The sequence below is a fragment of the Geotrypetes seraphini genome, chromosome 16 (assembly GCF_902459505.1).
Source record: "Geotrypetes seraphini chromosome 16, aGeoSer1.1, whole genome shotgun sequence".
Classification (NCBI taxonomy): Eukaryota; Metazoa; Chordata; class Amphibia; order Gymnophiona; family Dermophiidae; genus Geotrypetes; species Geotrypetes seraphini.
In genome coordinates, this window is record NC_047099.1 from 26,769,540 (window position 1) to 26,793,752 (window position 24,213).

The 24,213-nt window shown below is 45.5% G+C and overlaps 1 protein-coding gene across 8 annotated transcripts in view; it reads right to left on the reverse strand.

Annotated features, from left to right (window-relative positions):
* Window positions 1-361: 361 nt before the first annotated feature.
* Window positions 362-24,213, reverse strand: part of DENND4B (DENN domain containing 4B) — a 99,069-nt gene continuing 75,217 nt past the window's right edge. For 6 of the 8 annotated variants that reach the window (XM_033924133.1, XM_033924138.1, XM_033924132.1 and 3 more), the window contains exons 21-28: window positions 17,997-18,113; window positions 13,014-13,189; window positions 12,545-12,719; window positions 12,164-12,409; window positions 7,227-7,320; window positions 4,225-4,390; window positions 2,061-2,125; window positions 362-1,947 (exon numbers count right to left, since the gene is read on the reverse strand). In XM_033924133.1, coding sequence (XP_033780024.1) covers window positions 1,814-1,947; window positions 2,061-2,125; window positions 4,225-4,390; window positions 7,227-7,320; window positions 12,164-12,409; window positions 12,545-12,719; window positions 13,014-13,189; window positions 17,997-18,113 — 1,173 coding nt within the window. In that variant the 3' untranslated portion in view covers window positions 362-1,813. The remainder of the gene's footprint in view (window positions 1,948-2,060; window positions 2,126-4,224; window positions 4,391-7,226; window positions 7,321-12,163; window positions 12,410-12,544; window positions 12,720-13,013; window positions 13,190-17,996; window positions 18,114-24,213) is intronic. The other 2 variants (XM_033924137.1, XM_033924139.1) reach the window with 2 other exon arrangements.

The following is a 24,213-nucleotide window of genomic DNA, read 5'->3' on the forward strand; positions in this document are numbered from 1 at the left end:
GTGCACTACTGTTATGGGCATTTGCTAGCTGTCAGTAGGGGGTGCTAAGGAGCCCTGGCCTAGAACAGTAAACAGCAGTTTCCAGGTATGAAGATCACGTGCATGTGTGTTGTCTACGAGTACATCTAACTGCAGGTCTGGCTTTGTCTTCTCTGTACAAAGTCTGTGTACTTAGTGTAGCTTGTAAATCGCTGGAGCTGCCTCTGTTTTATCCCAGGTTCCCCCCTCCTTCCACAGCAGTGGTTGCTAGAGTTCGTATCAGGTAGTCTCGCAGCAGAAGTGGGTCAGCCCCGTGGTCCTAATATTGAAGCATCTCAAACTAGAACCTTGCATGGCCTGAATAAACCAGCAACATGGAAAAGAAAGGTGTAATTGCAAGATTTTATTTACATATTAGCACTTACAATTCAAAACAAAACAAATCCTTTCCTTGAGAAATGAAGGGTCAGTGCCCGGCTTCCCTTTCAGATATGGATCCAGTGACATAAAGGAGATGGGGACCAGGAGTCTCTAGGGACAAGTTGAGTCTGTTGAAGGGAAAGCATTGCAGCCTCTTCTACGGCTAAATTAGGACATGCGATCATATGGGGAAGCTGGGTGAAGGGACGCGAGCGTGAAGGCTCTCCAGTGCAATGAACAGGCCAAGGGATAAGAGGCTTGCAGCTTAGCCTCTCCCAGACCATGACGGCTTTCTTACATTTTCGGCCTTTCCATGTCCATCAATCATGTCATCACTGCAGCAGCACTGCAACATCTAACGTTATATTTAATAAATAAGTTAAAATAGATATAAAACACTGGTGTTAAAAAAATATAATTTCTCTTCAGAGAAACTCTCCTCACAAATGACTAACAAAAGTAACGCTGAACAGAAAATAAAACCAAAACATCTGCCTAGTCCTTTTCCTTAAAAGCAAAGCAACAAATAACACACTCTTCCTCCCCCAGTGCTAAAATCCCTTTGATGACCATACAAAGCTGGAGGTTTACTGGAACCTGGCAGAACCCCTCTCCTGTCTCTGACAACGGTGCCCAGTCTGCTGTTTCAGTGCTGCGAGAAGCAGGGAGATTTGTTTGAAGCCTGGCAGAACTCTTCTCCTGTCCCTGACACATGTGCCAGTCTGCTGTTTTAAGTGCTGCGAGAAGCAGGGAATTTACTGGAGCTTGGCAGAACCCCTCTCTTGTCCCTGACAACGGTGCCAGTCTGCTGTTTCAGTGCTATAAGAAGCAGGGAGATTTGCTTGAAGCCTGGCAGAACTCCTCTCCTGTACTTGGCACAGGTACCAGACTGTTGGCTCCAGGATCTATGAAGAGACCCATTCTCCGGAGGAGCATTTTTATTCTTTTAACATCCACCCCAAAGTAGTATGGTATCTGTAGTCGGCTTCTCTGATTTGAAAGCATCACTTTAGGTAGTAAAATGCATCAAGAGGAGCCAGGACTGGCCTAAAGTCTCCCTCTAGAAACTAGCATCATCTGATTCCGTGCAAAGGAAAACTCTACATCAGAGGAACTGCTAACGGAGTGGCAGAGGTATTATGTGACGGGCATATTTTCACTGCTCTGCCTTTATCAAGGGCAACAAGGTCTATAAGCGGCAAGCAGGTCTCAACATACAGATATATTTGGAGACTAATACAGCGCTGAAATCAAAGTCACATTGTTATCAGTATAGGAGAAAAAATGCACGCAGTCTAAAACATCACAGCCTCTGGAGGCTGCTCTGTAAAATCACTCTGATCAGGAGAGACTCAGCAGGTCCTCTGCCTGTCCTCTCTGCCACAGCTCTGCACTGCTATCCTCTCCTGCCTTCTCAGCACTCCAGGGTAGAACCGAAGGACCTGCGGCAGTCCATGGCTTTGGTGCTTGGAAGCTGCACCCGCTTGTTTCTGAGTTCTTCTTTCCCCAGCTTGTTGCATGCTGTTTTGTATTTCTTATCAAAAGCAACTAGAAAGAGGAAAAGGTGAATCAGTAGATTCTCCAGCCACCAAATGCCTGAGTAAGACCAAAATGCAATTATGCAACTATTAGACACACACATAATGTCCCCCTCCCCTTACCTAGATCTGTGTGTTCTTTCCCCAGAGCTGCCAGAGTCAGGAACAGAATTTCACGATAAATACTCCTAAACAGAGAAAATCAAATCAGAGATAATGCATTTCCTGCTGCACAATAACCCATGTGCATACGTAATCCATCCCATTGTCATTCTTTTCATACCCCATCCCCACTGGGAAATGCCTCCCAAACCCCAATCCACACACCCACCTCCTTCTGGCACATGCATCATGCTCTGGCCCCTCCCCCCTCTGGGTCAATTCTCATCTGGGACTCAGTGCAAGAGGGAGAAAAAGACATCAGAAGTTGGAAAGTGCCAAAATCCAACCCAGACAACACTAATCTTACCCTTCTCCCACAGATACACGACCCACTCTAACGCCTACTGGCACATACACATTCTCATACATCCCCCACCCATCCTGAACCTCAATCCCCAGTGGGACACACTAAACCTTCAAAGGTTTTTATTAGGGCTGCAAATTTAAGGTGGTAATAACATGATTAACACATTAAGAAAACGCACACCAAAAAATTTACCCTTGTTTCCTTGGCTCTGTCCTTGCCACCTGCTGCCGCCCACAACAATCCACTATAATTCCCTCCCTCCAACCTTTTATAGCCTACTGGCAGTGCTAGCAATTAAAACACAGCTTTGCCAGTAGGCTTGCCAGCCCCAGTCTCTTCAGTCCCTGCTACACCAGAACAGGATGTTACATCAGCAGTTCCGGTGTAGCAGGATACAGCCATCTGCCACTGCCACCACTCGCCAAGGACCACTATATTCCCTCTCCCTCCTTCCCTCTAACCTTTTATAGCCTGCCGGCAGAGCTAGCGATTAAAGTAGAGCACTGCCAGCAGGCTCACCAGCTCCAGCCTTTTGCAGTCTCTTCAGTCCCTGCTACACTGAAACAGGAAGTTACATCAGCTGTTCAGGTGTAGCAGGGACTAAAGAGATCATGAGAGGTTGTGGAGCTGGCAAGCCTGCCAGTAGTGCTCTACTTTAATTGGTAACATCGCCGGCAGGCTATAAAAAGTTAGTTAGGGGAAGGAAAGAGAGTGATCAACCCAATCTGACCAAAGAAGGAGGGAAGGAGGAGAGAAAGAGACACCCAACCATAGAGAAAGGGAAGGAGGGAAGAGAGCATCAAGGAGAGAGGGAGGTGAGGAGGAGAGAAAGAGATACCCAACCATAGAGAGGGAAGGAGGAAGGAGAGCATCAAGGAGAGAGGGAGGGGAGGAGAGAAAGAGATACCAACCACAGAAAGAGGGAGGGAGGCAGGAAGGAGGATCACATGAAGATTTGGTGGGAGAAAGAGGTGCAGATGGGGGGAGTAGAGTGATCTTTCAGAGGACCAGGGATGGGAAAAACAAGGGAGATGGTGAAAGAGGAGGGAAGGAGAGAAATAGTGAGTACAGAGTGGTGGGGAGAGGAGAGAAGGGAAGAGAGGGTACCCATGAATGGCAGGGAAGGGAGGAAAACTAGACAGATTTTAAAAGGAGGATGAAATATGGAAGTAAAGTTGATCGTGAAAGATGACTATAGGGCAGGAAGTAAAGAGAACAGAGAAGAAACAGTGAATAGACAGAGCAGGAAAGCAGAACGAGATGATTAGAAAGATAAAATCACCAGATAATAAAGGTAAGGTTTTTTTTATTTTTAGTTTAGTAAGGGGGGGGTAATGGGATTTGATATATCACCTTTCTGTGGGACAACTGAATTGAAATGTGTCAGTTTTGTCTATACTGCACTATACAGGAGGAAATGTGAAGGGGCACTTTATGAGATTACTACTACTGTGATTAAAAATTTTAATCAATGTACAGCTCTAGTTTTTATGCATCAGAGTGGCAATCTATATTTACACTGAAAATGGATCAAAGGCATTCAGTTGTAAGGGTATTGAATGTTGGTAAGAGGTATAGCAAAGGTTCAATAACCACCACCACATGCGCACACAAAGAACTGTGGCTAGAAACTAGACAACTATCAAACTACATGGTGGTATGGTGTAGTGTGCCACCGCCAAGATGTCACACTACACCATACCACCGTTACTAGTGCACTGCAGAAAGAGGCCCAACACAGCTGAAGAGGCTAACACTGACACACTGCACAACGAAGAAGTCAATTCTGAGCATGGGCACCAGGGGGAGCTGCTGTACCTTCGGATCTGCGGAGATGACGGCTGATGAGCCACAGTGTCCAAGAATAAGAAAATAGCTCGGTGGACTTCACCAAGCCCTACATAGCGGAGAATCTCCTCCAAGAAAATCAGTGTGAAAGGATGGTTGTGCCTGAACCAGCCACGGGTTCTTGTTGGGATGTTACCTGCAGAAAAAGCACATTACTCTTCAGATAAGCAGTTATATAAGGCTAAACCATCATATTTCCTAAGGAACTTCCTTCTCCCCCTCGGAGAACACAGGTTCCCCAGGGGAGGTGCTCCGAGTGGAAGGAGGGGCCCCTCCATGACCATCTTCCCCAGGCAGCCTCCTCCCCTCATGTCCCTAATCCCCAGGTATATAGCAGGTGTTTTTCAGGGACAGTCGACGGACTAAGCTGCTTGACATTTTGATGTTTTTTTGTTGTATCCCCTCACCCCCCCCCAAATTGTTACACTAAAATGTTCCGTTACTTCCCCAGTGTGTAACTGTATTCCCTCACCCCTGAATTGTTAACCCAATTTATACTCTGTTAGTTCCCTAGTGTGTAACTGTACCCTCTCCTGTCTGTTTAATGTTTTGTATGTTTATTTGTAACCCGTTCTGAGCTTTCTGGGAGGAGAGGATATGAATCATGTGGTATATTTTTTGTTGTATATGGAAGTGGGAGGGGGTGGGGGTTATTATATCTTTTTGTTGTATGATATGGTAGATTTTCAAGTGATATTGCATTCTAATTGTTTGATATTTACTGTACACTTGTTGTGAATTATAAAATGAATAAAAAATTTAAAAAAATTAATAAAGAAAGAAAGAAAAATAAATACCAGGGCATTATAACATTTGTCATCTTTGTTTTCCATTCCTTTCCCAATTCCTAACTTTCTATTTGTTTTCTTAGCCACGGCTGCACATTGAGCCGAGGATTTCAACATATCCTCAATGATGACACCTAGATCCTTTTCCTGGGCAGCGACTTCTAACACAGATCCCAGAATCAAGTAGCTATAGTTCAGGTTCCTCTTTCCCATATGCATCCCTTTGCACTTGCTCACATTAAACGTCATCTGCCATTTTGACGCCCAGTCTCACAAGGTCCTCTTGCTATTTTCCACAATTCTCTAACAACTTTAAACAACTATGTCTCACTAGTTAACATAATAGCATAAGAATTGCCGTTGCTGGGTCAGACCAGTGGTCCATCGTGCCCATCAGTCCGCTCACGCGGCGGACCCCAGGTCAAAGACCAATGCTCTAAATGAGACCAGCCTCACCTGCGTATGTTCCAGTAAAGCAGGAACTTGTCCAACTTTGGTCATGAATCCCTGGAGGGTGTTTTCCCCTATAACAGACTCTGGAAAAACATTCCAGTTTTCCACCACTCTCTGGATGAAGAAGAACTTCCTTACGTTTGTACGGAATCTATCCCCTTTTAACTTTAGAGAGTGCCCTCTCGTTTTCTCTATCTTGGAAAGGATGAACAATCTGTCTTCATCTGCTAAGTCTGTTTCGATCATGTCCCCTCTCAGTCTCCTCTTTTCAAGGGAGAAGAGGCCCAGTTTCTCTAATCTCTCACTGTACGGCAACTCCTCCAGCCCCTTAACCATTTTAGTTGCTCTGTTTAGAGAATAGCCATGCAATGTTAGGTTGTAACGCTACGAATGTAATTTATATTGTAAAACTATGATTGCAAACTAACCCATTCTGAGCTCTTTGGGGAGAACAGGATATAAAACCAAATAGTTATTCCCATCTCTAGATAACTGGTAACTATGTTAAAAAGCAGTGGTCTCGGCAAAGACCCTTGAGGAAACCCACTATTTACCCTTCTCCGTTGAGAATATTAACCATTTAAATGTACGTGGTGGATCTGTGAATCTCTGTAGGTAGTGAGTTCCACATTTTTGTAGTTTGATAGTTAAATGAGTTGCAATGAATCCTTTTATATTTTACTTCTTTCAGGGATGGGAAGGATAATATCAGACAGTTAATGTCAAGTTATTCGGCAGATCTTCCTAGTAGCTCAGCAAATCTGGGGACACTATCAGGAGACTCTCCATGTAAAATCTTGAATGTTTGGTCACTGGAGAACCTCTTTTCCCTTGGAGCCTTTCTGCATCCCCCCCCCCCCTCAAGATAACCTTATTCCACTAAAGGTTCTCTGTAACCTTCCTCCCAAAGTAACCATCTTCTCCTGATGGCTCTTCACATCCCTACTATCCAACTAATCTAGTTTCACAGCCTTCTATGTCCTTTATCCCTAGATATTCCTCTCAGGGTCCCCCCTCCCTGCACCCCAACTCCTAGGGCAGGGGTAGGCAATTTTGGTCCTCGAGAGCCAGAGCCAGGTCAGGTTTTCAGGATATCCACAATGAATACGTGAGATGGATTTGCATGCACTGCCTCCTTGAGATGCAAATCTATCTCATGCATATTTATTGTGGATAGCCTGAAAACCTGGCTCCGGCTCTTGAGGACTGGAATTGCCTACCACTGTCCTAGGGTAACCTCTTTCCCCTCAGCATTCCCCGTGTTCTTTCTCCCTGGGTAACTGCCTTCCCCCTTCCTCCTCATGCAACCTCATTCCTCTCAGCTCCCCCTGTCATGTCCCCAACTCCACAGCTACCTTCCTTCCCCTTATATCCCTCCTTCCCCCTCAGAGCTCTTCAGGTAAGTTCCACCACAACTAGTGTAGCTTTTATTTTATTTGGATTTAAGATTTAATTGAGGCCTTCTGGGCTAGTGTGTCCATTCAGGCAGTAAATGAATACCCAGCCTTAGGGGGGCAGGAGGAGTTTAAAGATGACTGGGTAAGAGCCAATGTCAAAGTACCCCGCTGGCCCCATATGGCGTTCCCTAACTGGGTCTTGTTTAAATGGGGCTGCTTTCACCCTTCACCTTGAGATTTCATTATTTGCCTTTTCCCAAACCAAACAGATTCAGAACTTGTTTTATTATCGCCGGTGTAGTAAAAGCAAAAATACAACAAACCAAGCACTCACTGTGCAGCCTCCACAGGACATAGAGAGGGGGCCAGCTGTCAGCATCTGGAGTCAGGATGTCCCACATCAATCGTACACTCACAGGGGGGATCTCCTGAGCATGGAAGAGATGCTTTTGTTAGAGGGTGCGGTACAGAAAGGCTTCTGAAGTATAGTCTCTTACTTACATTAGCTGCCCGCACTTTTTATGTATCTTTTTTTTTTTTAATCAATCTTCTCTCTCTTAAAACCACTGCCGTGTGGAGTTCCACTACTGTTCAATATTTTTCTTAGTCCACTTGCTATTACTATTCAGAATTGCGGCATCTCATTCCACATTTATGCCAAAGATATCCTTTTACTCTCCTATGTTCATTTCCATTCGCTTGATCTATCCCCTCTGCGGTTATGTTTTGACACTATGCAAACTTGGCTTACAGACCACCAGCTCATTTTTAATCGTGAAAAAACTGTGGTGTGTTGGCTCACAGGTCACTAGCCTCCACCTACAAATTCCATTACTTTGTTTGAAACTAGTATTATTTAGTAAACTTGATATACTACTATTCCCAAAGGATCTCGGCAGTTTACATTTCTAATAAAATGTAAACAAGAAATGCCAGGAGCTGATGCTCTTTTAAAGCTCCAGAATGGAATCAGTTCAAAGAGTTGTATGTCAAATATGGGAACTCTTTTTGTCTACTGGATTCCTGCTCTCTTGTTGTAATGAAAACTTCTTGTATAACATTTCAGAAAGAGCTTTTTGGTTGGTTGACCTGTATGTCAGAAAAAGGTGAATTTCTTAAAAATAAAGAGCATATAAACTAAACTAAACCTTAAGCTTATATACTGCATCTTCTCTATAAGGATAGAGCTCGACACGGTTTACAAGAGTTTAAGAAAGGAAAATATAAGAATTAGTGATTATATAGAAGGCAGCGGAATTTACATTTTTGAAAACAGCCATGTTTTCAGATGTCTTCGAAATAATTGGAAAGAGCCCATATTACGCAGCTGGACAGGAAAGTTATTCCAAAGCTCAGTAATTTTAAAGTAGAGAGATTTCCCTACTTTTCCAATATAGATAATGCCTTTTAACGAGAGGAAAGATAATTTAAGCTTTTGGCTAGATCTGGTAATATCTGGTATCACAGAGTTCCAGGATAGAGAAATTAAAGGGGGAAGAGTGCCTTGCAAGATCTTAAATGTTAGGCAGGCACATTTAAAGTAAACCCTAGAGATTACAAGGAGCCAGTGAAGTTTTAACAAAAGCGGGGAAACATGATCATATTTGCTTTTTGAAAAGATCAACCTAGCTGCAAGTATTCTGGATCTGTTGAAGTCTTTGAAGACTTTTCTTGGTTAGACCGAATTAGAGAGTTGCACAGGGACAGAAATCCCACTCATCCCCGCCAGGATCCTCTCCGTTCCCACCCGTCCCCGTCAGGATCCTCTCCGTCCCCACCCATCCCCGCCCGTCCCCATAAAAAGCAGCAATTACTTCTGACAGGATCATCAATTCTACAGTTTCTTTTGTGTTTGTGCTGCTGTTTTCCTTGTGGAATCTCTTTGGTGGAACCCTTTTTTTGTTTTCTGTTCAGAAAATCAACTTATAAACCCCCTCTTTTACTAAGGCTGACGTGTCCATTATATTATATGGATGAACCCTGCTTCCAAAGCCTTCCATCACCGTGGGAGTCCCGTTGGCTAGAGGGGGGTCCCCGTGGGAGTCCCGTGTGCAAGAGGGGGGTCCCCGTGGGAGTCCCGTGGGTTAGGGGGGGATTCCCACGGAAACTCCGCGGGACCCGCGGGATTCCCGCGATCTCCGTTCCCATGCAGACCTATAGACCGAATTATAATAATCCAACATCAAAAGAATGATTGATTGTACCAGGACAGCAAAATGTTGTTGGTGGAAGCAGGATCTCACTTTCCTCAGCATATGGAGACTAAAGAAGCATTTTTTCACCAGAGAATTAAGATAGTCATTGAATGAAAGTGTTGAGTCTATGACGACACCCAAAATAGTTACACTCCTTCCCCTCCCACTGAGGGTCCTGTAGTTCTCCAGAAGGACCCAGGTCATCATCAGGAACGTAACATCGCCAAGAAAAACATCGTCCTTCTACGAAACACACAGTCGCTTATGCGGAGGCGGTGCTGGGATCAACAAAGGCGATCCCTTGGACAAGGCTGAACCCACTGGAGAGGAGATAAGACTGCCAGCCGTGTGGATACAATATACCTTGTACATGGAACATAGCAAGAACAAAATCTGGGGGAAAACCCACGGGTGTGATAGAATCACGGTCACCCACAAAGGAAGAGGCCTGCACAACCTGTTCCTGCCTCTCCTATGTAGGTGGGAGCTCCTGAAAAGACACAGCCAAAATGGTGGCGTTTCCCACCAAAGAAAAGAAGCCCACTGGAAAAGGCATCCCCGAGGCCGAGGACCCTGAAGAGGTCTGAAAAACCAAAGCTATGGTAAGGGAAACCCCAGACGCACCTTCGGTGGTAAGGGAAGCCCAGTCTTCCCCACTGCTGGCAGCCGTGACAGCTGGGGAATCACCAGCACCTTCAGTGTTTAGGGAACCCCGGGCCTCCCCAATGCCCACTCACCCGTCATGGCTGCCGGGAGATCCCTCAAGCCGACCCACTCCAAAGCTAACGAGGGTTTCTCTTCCGGCCGCGAACAAAAAGTACACACACCAGCCACATTAAGCCCTAAACGGGAGCAGTTCTTAGGCTTGCGAGAAGTGCTCATTGTGAACCACTAGGCAGGCTGACTGAAAACAGCAGATGAATGGGAGAAAAAAAAATATGAATGAAACCGTCCCTGCAAACCAGCACACAAAAACAAAAATACTGCCTCGGGTCTTTTTTTTTTTTTTTAAAACTTTAAATGTATAGGAGCAGACCCCTCAGGCATGCAAAAGTGTATTCTGCCCCTTGACAAGGCGAACAATTGAGGCACCTCTAGAGAAAAATTGGGGAGGAGGGAGAATGGGGGGAGGGACTTGTCCACCCGAATGCGACACCTCTGAGGTGTAATGGGCCTCCCATGGGACCCCAGCTCTGTCCGACTACAAAAAGGACAGAAAAAGGCCACTGCCTATCCCTTTCAACAGACTCTGCCAAGGCCAAAAGTAAGACTGCACAGGCTTACCATCTCCACCTGCAGGAGACTGAGAACAGACTGATTCTATGAGGGACTGAACAGTCCACTTGTACTGTTAGAATTCAATGTGTTCTCAGTCTCACCTGCTGGCAGAGGAGTGTAAACCCATCCATCTGTGCCAGTCTGGAGGGATGATAAAGAACAAGCCGCTCCTGGCCTGCCCCACCAGGGCCTTCCCTCTGCCGCGTCACTGATGATTGACGGGCAAAACCCACAAGCTCAGGACTGGTCTGGTAAGGATGCAAAGGAAGTTTCCAATAAAAATAAAGGCGTCAATATTCAAGAGGAGTCAACTGGTTATGAGAAGTTTTTATCCAGTTAACTCACACTAACACTGGGAATAGTCAGTAGCACTTACTGGTTAGTGCCACTGAATATCTCCTTTACTTCTAAAAGTTGAAACCAGCTATGGTGTGATCAATCTAGGGATAGAACTGGCACCCCTAATAAGTGTCAATATTCAGTCTCTTACCGCTTAACCAGCCAAATAGGACTATGCAAATAGCATAACTGGTTAAAGGATGAATTTTGGTATTACTCAATTAAGTTTTGGCTGTCTGCATATACACTGATATTTAATGCTAGTATCTGGACACAGCATTCAATATCCGAGCATAATTTTGGCGATGGTGGTCAGCTGAACATTAGTGGAAAGAAAATGGTACAAGACTTGCAACATAAACCCTACACAGAACTATTTAAAACATATTATTGGAAATTGGAAGGACTATACTAAACTTAATTATACCTTTTGGTGGAATTCAGTTTTTCATATTTATAAAATGGAGAGAGTGCTTGCTATACAGCAAGGAAATTATAATAGTTTCAAAAAGATTTGGGGGCCATTGATTGCATATTCTAATGATTAGACACCTTGTACACCTTTTTATTACTTAGGACTATATTTAATGTGGGGATGGGGAGGTATGTTATGTGATTTAATGGGTTTATTCCTGATGAATGGGATGGGTGGGGGAGGGGTCTTTTTTATATGCATTTGACAATAATTGTTAGAATGTCAAGTGATTTGTACGAATTATCTGATTGAATTTTGTACACTTGTTGCAAGAGTTAAAACTGAATAAAGAATTAAAAAAATAAAAAAAAATAAAATGTTTTTGTTGGAAGTAGAAGGGATGAGGGGACATGATAGAAATTTTCAAAATGTCTAATGGCCATTCACAAAGTGTAAGAAATTGGAACGCTTCATAGAAGAGAGAATTCAAGAAAAAGGGGTCAGGACAGGAAGTTGGAAGGAGGAATCATGGGAATTTTTTATTTCTTTTTAATGAAGATGGTGGTTGATCCCTACAATAACCACCAGAAGAGACAGTAGGGAATAAACCCATGATGGAATTTTAAAACGTTTGCGGCAAACACAGAACCCACTCATGGAGGAAAATGGCAAGAAGATATGAAAGAGGAAGATTTATTTGGCACAACTTTGGAGGGTGATGATGGGAGCAGGGTGGAGAAAGATGGCTGGAACTGACTTAGACAGTGGGAATGTGAGTACAACTGACTCAAACACAGACCCAAGAGAGAAGACTGGATGGGCCAGTTAGTCTTCATATGCTGTCATTTACAAGGTCATGTTACTAAATGCAAGTTGTTCCAGATTTGGGGAGCAAAGCAAGATGGAAATATGACAGCACAATCGCAAGGATGGTAGAGGCAGAGGCAAGTGAAAATCTATAATGTTAGGAAATATGCCGCTATGAAATTCAGCTGGCGTGCCGCTCTCTCCTCAGCCTTTTGTTTTCAACTGGTCCCACCTTACCTCAGTGTGGGCTTGGATGTGCTTTGATGACTTGAGTAGCTGTAGAAGGTCTGCAGGCAAGCTGAGGCGGCGAAAATACCACACTAGGTTCCAATAGATAATGGGGTGACTATTTACTAGCTCTGGCTGAGACAAGACGTCACCGCCTTCGTTCTCCAAGAGAGACTCCAATTCCTTCCGCAGCACCAAGGGACTCAGATAGGGTACGGTGACTAGCTCTGCACCAGGTGTCTGAGTTACCGGCCTCTGAAAGATATAAGACAACAGACACAGATTAAGCTGAAAACCCCTTCTGCAATTTCCAGTCTGCAAACAGCAGATACTACTGCTCGCCGGATGGTAACATACAGCCCCCCAGCCATAGCAGCATATGTTAGTTACCAGCACGTTCACGCAGCTGTTGGGAAAAGCTGGTCTGGATTCTGAATCCTCATTATCCAATGCCAAACAATGATGACGATCACTGAGAACAGGACCGTGGCCAGGAGGTGACACAGCACTTTCCCAGCACGTTTCACTCAAAACAGAGCCGCCATTGGTTGTCACCTCTGAACTGCTGATCGGAAAAAGAAATACAGCATTCAGGAGGTAGACAATAGCTAGGGAGTAAGAAAAAGGGGATGACAGAGAGATTGGAGGAGGGAAGGCAGAAAGAGGGTGGAAAGAGAGAGAGAAAGAGAAAGAGAGAGAAAGAGAAGTTCACAGATACTAAGTAGGAAGAATGAGGCATCTGAAGAGAGAAAAAGTAACAGGAGAGTTCAAAGTCAGGCAGAGGGAAAGAGACAGAAGATCATTACACCACCTCAACCAAAACAAAATCTGAAGCAGTCTGTTGTTTCTTCCTCTGTACCTCTCTTGAACCTGAGAATCTGTGATCTCAACATTTAAGAATGGAACAAATGGACAACCGCAGAAAGGACAACTGGTGTTCAAGTTGGAATCATCTGATGTCCATCCCGCCATGATCTCTTCATCATAGACCAAAGAGTTACAGCTCTGGCAGAGAGAACAACTGGAAAGAGAAACCTAAGGAGAGAAGAATGTATAGGACAGGAGGTGAAACAACGGCAGAAGATGTCCTCGTCCTCTGCCGACCCTGTTCCCCTGACCCAAATCACCTCAGGCCCTCCATACCGCACCATATACTCCTAACCATCATCCTTCCTGTTTAGGATATCCTTGTCCAAAAGTCTTGGAATTTACAATTAGCTAAATCACAGAAAGAGGTTATGGAAGTGAAAAGGAGAAATTAGGTCCTTACCTGCTAATTTTCTTTCTTTTAGTCCCTCCAGACCGGTACAGAAACGGATGGGTTTACGCTCCTCTGCCAGCAGGTGGAGACTGAGACATTAAGTTTTGCCTACAGTACAAGTGGGCTGTGCAATCCCTATTACACTCAGTTTTTACGAATAGCCAAGCAGAAAAAGAACCAGGCTGAAAACAACAACATTCCAACTCCACACTTGCATGGAGAAATCAAAGGAAAAACCACTGTTGGATACTGATTAGAACAGGAACTTTCAGAAACACCCCCCACACTTCTCCAACTAAACCAGCTGAACCAAATGCCACTGCCTTTTAAACTCCCCAAACAACCAATAGCAAAAAATGCCACAGAAAATAACCCGACCTCTTCACGAAAACACCAAACAAAATGGCAGGGCGAGGTCTGTGCCAGTCTGGAGAGACTAAAAGAAATAAAATGAAACAGTAAGGACCTAATTTCTCCTTTTTTTAGCGTCCCTCCAATCTGGCATAGAAACAGATGGGACATACCAAAGCAATACCCAGAGATGGGACCCCCGAAGGGCTACCACAATCACATGCTCACTGAACACCGCATCCCGAAGTGCCTGAACGTCCACATGGTAGTGTCGAACAAATGAATGAAGAGAAGGCCAAACCGCAGCTTTACAGATATCCACCGAAGGCACAAGAGAACATTCAGCCCAAGAATGAGCTTTGAGAAATTTAGGAACAGGCTGCTTTTGGAGAAGGTATGCTGAAGTGATAGCCTCCCTTGATTAAAAAGACAATCCGACTTACAGAACTCCTGGGTCTGCTGAACATAAGAGCGAAGGACCCTAAGGACATCCAACTTGCGCAACTGCCTATGTTGTCACGAGCCCTCTTGACTACCCAAGACCGGGAGGACCAAAGCCTGGTTGACATGAAATGGCAAAACCACCTTTGGAAAAAAGGAGGGAACCAGCCGCAGTATGACCTGCTCCCTCAAAAACTCCAGGAAAGGAGGCTATACGAAAAAGCCTGCTGTTATGAAACGCATCTCATGGAAGTAATGGCCACCAAGAAAGCCACCTTAAGAGTAAGGTCCTTCAATGTGAAGGCACCGAGAGGCGCAAAAGGAGGACGAACGAGCACGGAGAGAACTAGATTGAGATCCCAGGCAGGAACCGACAGCCGAACTGGAGGCTGTAACAATTTTGCAGCTCTCAAGAACAAAATCACATCCGGAGAAGAGGCCAAAAATTTACCATGCAACAGACTGTGAAAAGAAGACAAAGCCACAATCTGAACCCTGAGAAAGGACCAGCAGGCCCTGACTCAGGCCATTCTGCAAAAACTCCAAGATGTGAGGCAAAGTAGCTCTAAGAGGAACCACACCAAGTGCAGAATACCAGTCCTCAAAAAGATGCCAAACAAGGACATAAGCCTGAGAGGTGGAAAGTCTCCAAGACCCTAAGAGAGCTGAGATCATCTTATCCAAATATCACTTCTTCCTTAGGCACGCTCTTTCAAGAGCCAAGCCATAAGACAAAAGGGACCCGGATCAAACACTGGAATGGGACCCTGAGTCAGAAGATCAGGTGAGAGGGACAGCGGGAGAGGATCCACTCCTAGCAGATGAACCAGATCTACATACAACGGGTGCCAGGGCCAATCTGGAGCCACCAGGATCACGTGGCCCGCATGCCAGGCAATCCGAAGAACTCTGCCCACCAGAGACCATGGAGGAAAGACATATAGCACCGTCTGACAAACAAGCCTGCATCAGAGCATCCAAGCCCTCAGCCTGGCAATCCCAAAGCCGACTGAAGAACCTCTGCACTTTGGCATTGACACTCATGGTCATGAGGTCCATGATCGGCTGGCCCCAAGCCTGAACAATGCACTCGAAGGCATCCAGCCAGGATCCATTCACCAGGATCCAGCGTATGACAACTTATAAAATCTGCCTAGACATTGTCCATGCTGGCAATGTGGGAAGCCAAGATGTCCTGAAGATGAGCCTTTGCCCATTCCATGAACAGAGAGGTCTCCAGCGCCACCAAATGACTCTAGATGCTCCCCTGATGATTGAGGGAAGCGCCATCGCTAAATTGTCACCTGAAATCAAACATGGCACCGAAGCCAAACTCGACCCTGCCATTACAAAAACACCACTAACAGCCCCAGCCGCAGAGACAAGGGAATCCTCATCTTCCCCAGCGGTCTGCAATTCCGAATCTGCCAGACCACCAGCAGCCAAGGAAACCCCAGCGTGGGCGACAGGTGAGGCCCGGAGGTCACCAGCACCTCCCGCCAATGAGCAGTGCGCACATGAAGGGGAGCCTGACACACCGACACTCGAAGCCGTTCCCCCTTGAGGCGGCTGGAACATTTTGTGCACCCACCAGCCGCATCCACAACTTGGCGCCCACATAAAATGCACTGGTGTTACTTCATTGCAGTGCTCATATTGAATGCACCAAAAACCCACACACAACGCCGTACAAAAACATATGGAAGAGGCAGAGAAAAGGCAGACAGTGGATGGAAGGAAGAGAATGATGAGAAGATGAGAAAAACAGAAACCAGACAAAAAAGGTAGAAAAAAAATGTCTCTTTTCTTTACTTTTTTTTGCTTTAGGATAAAGTAATATTGTAGTTGTGTTGATTAACGTTTATAAACAAAGCCCTGCGAGCTAAAGATCTCTTCCTCTAGTTTGGCAGCCAGCACTCTGATTTATAAAATGACAATTGTACAAAATATTGTTTCTTTTTATACTTTACTAGTCTTTAAGCCCGTTACATTAACGGGTGCTAGAATATATGTATGTCTGTCTTTCTTTCTTTCTGTCTCACTCCCTGCCCTTGTGTCTTTCTTCTTTTCTTTCTGTCTCCCTCCCTCCTATTATTTGTCTTTCTTTCTATTTGTCTCTCTTTCTGCCCCCTATGCAGCATTTATCTCCCCTTGTCTACTTTCCTGTACAGTAGCCATATCAGCATTCCCTCCTCCTCCATTTCCTTGTGCATCAGCATTTCCCCCCTCCCTACTTCCCTGTGCAGCATTTTCCTTCCTTGGGTGCTAGAATATATGTGTGTGTCTGTCTTTATTTCTTTCTCTCTCTGTCGCCTTAGCCACTTTTCCTGTCCATTCTCCCTTCTTTTTACCTCCCCTGTGTCCACCACCACCACCTTCACTGCTCCCCTTATCCAGCAGCAGCCCTTCTCCCTTTGTTTTACCTCCCCCCTGTCCATCATCACCTCTTCCTGCTCCCTCTGTCCAGCAGTAGGTCTCCCTTCATTTCCACCACCACCCCCCGTCCATCAGCATCTCTTCCTGCTCCCCCTGTCCAGCAGTAGGCCTCCCTTCATTTTTTCCCCCTGTCCATCAGCACCTCTTCCTGCTCCCCCTGTCCAGCATTAGGCCTCCCTTTATTTTCCCCCCCTGTCCACCACCATCCATTCAAGCTCCCCTTATCCAGCAGCAGTCCTTCTCCCTTTGTTTTACCTCCCCCCTGTCCATCAGCACCTCTTCCTGCTCCCTCTGTCCAGCAGTAGGCCTCCCTTCATTTCCCCCCCTGTCCATCAGCACCTCTTCCTGCTCCCCCTGTCCAACAATAGGCCTCCCTTCCTTTTTCCCCCCTGTCCATCATCACCTCTTCCTGCTCCCATTCAAGCAGCCTGTGCAGCAGTCTTCACACGCTGCTTCGGGTTCTTCTACTGCCCTGATTTACTCTGGCACGTCCCTGATGACATCATCAGAGACGCGGCAGAGCAAATCAGGGCAGTAGAAGTGCCTGAAGCAGCATGTGAAGAATGCTGCTTAAATCGCCGGGTAGGTAGTAGGGTCAGCGGCAAGGGAAGGGTGGTGAGCGGCAAAGGACTCTCTGTGAGGGGGGGGCAAATGCGCTGTGTTGGGGGGAAGGGTAGGCAGACGCGGGGACCGGGTTGTGCGTTTTCACAGCTTCTGTAGTGCCTGAGCTGCAGGAGAGGGAGCGGGTTGTACGTGGCGGGGGAGGCCCCGACTTCCCAAGCTGTAGCTTCTTCGTCGTTGAAAGTCGCCGCCGCCGCAGCTCCTGTCTCGCAGCTGTGTAATTTTTTTTATTTATTTGAAAGCCGCCGCCGGGGCCACGCATGCGCAGTCGTATTTTCGTGACATCTCAGGGAACACGTTTTTTTTAGTGCGCATGCGCGGCCTACCATTTTATTATATTAGATTAAAATAAGTTCAGTATAAATCTATTCGAGGCTTGTGCGAATGGGATCAGATGATTTGTGGGGATGGGACAGGGACCGAGCTCGCAGGGACGGGGCAGAGACGGGGACCGAACTCGTGGGAACAGGGCGAAGATGGGGACAAATCTTTTCCGCGTGTCATTCTCTAAGACTGAGTGTAATAGAGACTGCACAGCCCACTTGTACTGTAGCCAAAAGTCAATGTCTCAGTCTTCACCTGTTGGTAGAGGAGCATAAACCCATCCATTTCTGTGCTGGTCTAGAGGGACGCTAAATAATTCAGTGTTAAGAGGATGAGAACCAAGGAGACAAAGACTGATCACATGGGTGTGTTACAGATGACCTAGTCTAGCCACAGCCATACACCAACCTCTACATGAGGCATCTCCTGGCTCATTTCTGTCAGACGATCAGAAGATTTTTGGAGCCCAAAACTGCAGACAGAGATATCAGATAGATCAATCTCACTGTCTAAGGATACTGAGCTCTGAAACAAGACAAGAAAGAAAAAGTGATTAAACCCCTGTGCAACAGCATCACACCAGTGGTGAAGCCAGACAGCCAATTTAGGAGGGATATAAAATTCTCTTTCCACCCTCTTGTGCAATCCGGCATCTCTTCCTTCACTCTCCTGTTGGCGATTCTGCATCTCTCCCAATCTCCCATTTCCCCACTATAACTTTGAAAAACTTCATCTCTGGAGGATGCTAACAGCACACACACCGTTCAAGACAAACCAGAACTTTCCCTGATACACTACCTGTTTTTGCATAGGCGGGACTGCATCAGAAGGTGGCTCTGAGACTGGCATGAGAAATGTATGTTTGCAAGTCACTGCTTGCTGGCAGCAACCTCCAGAAGCAAAGTTTTTTTAAAGGTACATAGGGAGGTCTGCTTTGCTTTCCAGTGCAATACTGGTCAAGAAAGATGGATAAGGGTGCTAGACCTCCTTCCTGAAGTAGAAGTTTTGGCGAGATAAATGGTAGCCAAACTTCTAAGAAAGGAACGTGACAAGTGTAGTGCTAAAGAAACTAAAATGACAAATTGTGCAGGGCCTCTTTTACTGACAGTGGACTCAGGATGGGCATCAAAGATTACAGCAGAAGCAACAGTTACTGGTGAACATATACTATCACCTAAAATGAAGTTGCTCATTTGTAAAGGGTGTTCTCTATGGACAGCGAGGAATGCAGCCACCTAGTTGGTGACTTTGCTGATGGAGCCAACGTGCCCGAGTTCTCCTGTGGCTTATGAAAGTTTTAATGTGTGCAGGGATCAGTGGTGTAGCCTCTCTAGAGAAGACAGTCCTCATGGAATCCCCCCCCCTAGTTGGTTAGGGTGAAGTCTTGACACAACCCTCCAAAAGTTCTCTTTTCCTTCTGCTCCACAATCTTTTACTAAATGGAGTAAAAGTCTCTGCTCGCCCCTTTTTCTCTTCCCCAAGAGTCATCCTTCTTCTCAAATCAGTCACTATCTGTATCATAGATTCATATGCAAATTAAGTCTCTTGCAAAAGATCCTGGTCAGATCCAGGTTGTCTTCTGATATGGGATTCTTCCAGCCGCCTAAGGGCAGGTGAGAGAACATACACTCCATCCAATGTTCCCTCTAAAGATCGAGTTCATGTGAGCAAAATTTTTTTTTCATGAGCAAAGGATCGTCAGCCAGGTCCCAGGACCTACACAGATCCTGAATGCGGAGTTCTGCCAAATTGGCCGCTGCAGAACCTCCCTGCGAAAGCAAAGGAATCAAAAGAGTGCCCGACGCAATCATGGGCATCGTCCTTTTACGCTCCAGGGTCCCCGTAGAGGAACCAAAGAAAAAACTCAGGCCAAGCGGCGGAGAAGCCTCTACGGATGGCCCAGACATCGGTGGGGTGACCACAGGCAAGAACTTCTTAACCAAGTATGCCTGATAGAGCATGTTCACAAATTCCGGGGGAAAAAAGGTCTCCTGAGGCCCAGGTTCTCAAAACTTTAACGTCGTCGTAAAACTTACTGCAGCACAGGGAACCCCCCCCCCCCCAGATTACCAAAATAAATTCCTTTAAATTATGAAAAGAAAACACGAGCAGAAAAGATAAGCTCCTACAGGCTTGGCATGTAGAAAGCAAGACTGGAATCTAAGGAGCATGCTTCAGGATATGCAGGCAAAGGGAGGAGTTAAGACTGCAATCATTTGAAGCTTTCTGCAGAGCCTGGCAGCTAGGGATGCATAAAAACCCACTGGTCCCGGAGTAAAGGGGGATTGTACAAGAACCATGCTTTGCCATGCTATGTTTTACCAAGAGAGGCTGAACAAATTGCGGCTCTACTCTCTCGAGGAACGCAGAGAGAGGGGAAACATGATTGAGACGTTCAAATATATCACCAGGCGTATCGAAGTGGAAGAAGATATTTTCCTTCTCCAGGGACCCTCAGCCACAAGAGGGCATCCGCTTAAACTCAGGGGTGGGAAATTTCATGGTGACACCAGAAAGCATTTCTTCACTGAAAGAATAGTTGAACATTGGAACAAGCTTCCGATACAGGTGATCGAGGCCAGCAGCGTGCCAGATTTTAAGGGTAAATGGGATGCCCATGTGGGATCCCTGAGAGGGTGAATGTAAGGATGGGTCATTTGGAGCGGGGGCTCTAGAGCAGACTTAGGGGGTGGGTCTGTGGAGTGGGCAGACTTGATGGGCTATAGCCCTTATCTGCCGTCATTTTTCTATGTTTCTAAACTATACTCACCATGCTGTGTCTCACTATATCATGTTTTACCATGCTGTTAGCTAAGTTTTGCCACGCTATCTTTTACCATGCTATGTCTGAGAATGCAGCACCATGGTTGGAGATGCAGCCTAGGCACCCTGAGATTGTGGGTGTAGCCAACGCTGTCCCAGGTACATTAAAGACTGTGAGCCCACCAGGACAGACAATGAATTATGCTAGAGTACATAAGCACATAAGCATTGCCTCTGCCGGGTCAGACAAGGGGTCCATCGTGTCCAGCAGTCCTCACCCGCGGCGGCCCCCCAGGTCCGTGACCTGTCATTGGACCTTACCTAAGTCTTTCATCCCCTATTCATTTAATACCTGCACCTATACCCTTCAATCCCCTTATCCTTCAGGAAGTCATCCAATCCCTTTTTGAAGCCCAATATTGTACTCTGCCCTATCACCTCCTCTGGGAGCGTATTCCAGGTGTCCACTACCCTCTGAGTGAAGAAGAATTTCCTAGCGTTCGTTTTGAATCTGTCTCTTTTCAATTTTTCTGAATGCCCTCTTGTTTTTGTGGGCCCGGCTAGCCTGAAGAATCTGTTCTTTTCCACCTTCTCTATGCCTTACGACCCGCACCTATCAAGTTCGCTTCAACTACAATCTCTCTAAAACATGGAGAAACCCATCAGGCGTTCCACAAGGGTCCCCACTATCCCCACTACTCTTCAACGTCTACATAGCTTCACTAGGCACAAAGCTAACCCAGCAAGGCATAAAAGTATTCAGCTACGCAGACGACTTCACAATCATAATCCCATTTACAGCATCCCCCTCCGAAATCACACCAACAGCAACTGAAGCGCTAAACACGATGGATCAATGGACCACAGATTTCAAACTGAAGCTCAATTCAGAAAAAACTAAATTCTTCATAGCCTCGCCACACGCACAGAACACGACAATATCATTACACATTAACAATCTAAACTACCCCATTCAACCAACGATGAAGATTCTAGGAGTAATACTAGACCAAGGACTAACCATGAAGGACCACATAAACTCCTTAATCAAAAGAGGGTTTTTCACTCTCTGGAAACTTAAGTCCATTAAGGCGTACTTCCACACTTCAGCTTTTAGAATTCTAGTACAATCCCTAATACTAAATCACCTGGACTACTGCAATATCACCCATCTGACTATCCCCCAGAAGCAAATGCAAAGACTACAACTGATACAAAATGCAGCAGTCAGGATGATCTTCGGGCTGAAGAAGTCCGATCACATAACCCCTTCCTACCGACTCCTACACTGGCTACCGATGGAGGCGCGCACGAAGTTCAAGCTAGGATGTCTCTGCTCACAATACCATTCGCACACTGCAACATCCACCCCATACAGACCTTTCACTCATATCCCCGAGCATCTCCCTCCCTCCCCCCCCCCCCGTGTGGTTTTTGGGGGGTTCTTTCTATGGTACAAAAAGGTGGGAGATCACTGTTCCTGACGGGCGGCCTACCTTTAGAGATGTACTTAACCGCTTTTGCCCCTGTTACTCTCCTTGTTTTTACTTCACTTCTGTATATTCTATCTGAGCGGGGGAAACCTTGGGGAGGTGTTGCTTTTGTTTCTGCTTTCCATTTGTAATGGACCGACTTTTGTCTTTCTGACGTTTACTGTTATGCCCTGTTGGGAGGTGTATTTTTCACTGTTAATAAAAATACGTTTAAAAAAAAAAAAAAGGATGTCTCTGCTTCAAGGTACTAAATGGTCTAGCCCCAAAATACATTACAGACCTCTTCTCATTCCCAACCAACAGTTATGAAAGAAAATCACACATGAAATTTATCTCCCCACCGGCTAGAGGGTGCAAATATAAGAGACACCATCAACAACTGCTATCATATCAAGCTGCCATATGGGGTAAAGACCTAGAAAAACTAATTGCGCACACAAACAACTATGAAGAATTCAGAAAACACCTAAAAACTTACCTATTCTTGAAATACCTAGGTAACGAACCGGAACATCAACCCCCCTCGTAACATCACCACACACCTGAACTTGCAACTGTTAACCCCAAACCCCTAATCACTAAACATGAACACTATACGAACTTACGGAATATTTCTACTTCTGTGTAAACAACTTGGCGCTTCCTGGCCTTACAACACACAAACTGACGCTAACATTACTAATGTTATCAGATGTACAATGCTATACTCTTTAAGTAGTTGTACGAGATATACACTGCTATACTCTCTAATTCGCTGTATGAAAAACTTCTCTTGATTGTATTTACAGTTTCTTTTATTGTAAACCGCTATACTCTCTAATTCGCTGTATGTAAAACTTCTCTTGATTGTATTTACAGTTTAGTTTATTGTAAACCGCCTAGAAGTCGCAAGATTACAGGCGGGATATAAGAATAAAGTTATTATTATTATTATTTCATGATCTTATAAGTCTCTATCATATCCCCTCTAAGAGTACCTGAATAAATTAATGTACATGGTTCTAAGCTCCCCTGGGAGAATGGTAAGTAAGTAAATCCAATTTAAGTAAATAAATAAACAAATAAAGTACGATAGTTTTACAACAAAATTGACTAGCCAGAGATGAGGTTCCAAATTTGTTGAGGTCTCAACCAGGAAGGCAGAACACAGACCCATCTTGGGAGACCCTAAGTTGCTGCAATCTATGCATACCATTACAATGCTTAGGTGTTTGGACAGAATAATAAATTCTTCTGTAACGAACACAAGAAAATGTGCTTATGAAACAATCAACGGCAAAAGCACAGGATAATTCTAAAAATCCATCTCAAGTCTTTATTGTGCCTTCTTCGTTGAGATCTCGATGAATTTGGAACTTCACCTCTGGCTGGTTCGTTTTTGTTGTAGGACAGTCATCCTGCCTCCATTTCTTGTGCTCAGAATCTGAGGCTTACTGGTAGGTGTTTTATTGCTGGAGTGGAGTGGAAAGGAGAGAGGAGTTGGCATAGGATTATGGATAGCTATGAGCGACAGTTGGAAGTCCACTACTTCACTGTAAGCGATGATGTAACCACGCTAATGGGTTTTATATAAAGCTGATGAGGTCTCATGATGCTGTGGAGTTGCCACTAAAGAAAACACAGAATAAATGTTTACTATGAAGAGTGAGGGGGGTTAGGGTCACTAGAGTGGACATAGAGAGGAATGGGGAGGGCTTCAATAGTTATGAAGAGCACAGGGGTGAAACAAAAGAGTAAATAAGGGGTGGCATAAATATGAGATGTATTATTTATTATAATTTAACAAATAAAATTCCAAATGAATAATGTTCCACCAGATAAAGATATTTTCAATATAAAAAAGTACACTGGGGGAGCTTGGAGAGAGTCTTGTGTTACAGGCATCTGGCTGGACACCCCACTTCCAGACAACACCTGAGGGGTCCTTTGTGGGCCGGTATATCTGGGCGTCCACTCCGTGGAATTCGGCCACATGGTCATGGGCACGTGCCTAAAGGGGTACACATCTTCGGAGCAGATTTGGAGCGTTGAACATGAGATACTGCTCTGCTCTATATAGGGGGAAAAAAAAGGGAGGCTTGAAATGGAAGATTTTCTTGACAGAGATCAAAGGTCCCATGGATAAGCATCTGACTCCAGCGTTACCGCTAACATCTATTGGATCTCTGCTAGAGAATGACACGGAGAAAAAAATCTGTCCCCATCGCTGTCCCGTCACCAGACCACCGTCCCCGCAATCCCCTTCACCGCCCTGTCCCCGCAGCATCCACCCTTCCCTCTCGCCACCTCACTGCCCTTCGGCACACCTCACGTGGTCCGTGCATCTCCCTCCCCCTTACCTTCTCGGTGCGTTTTAAAGTTTCACACTT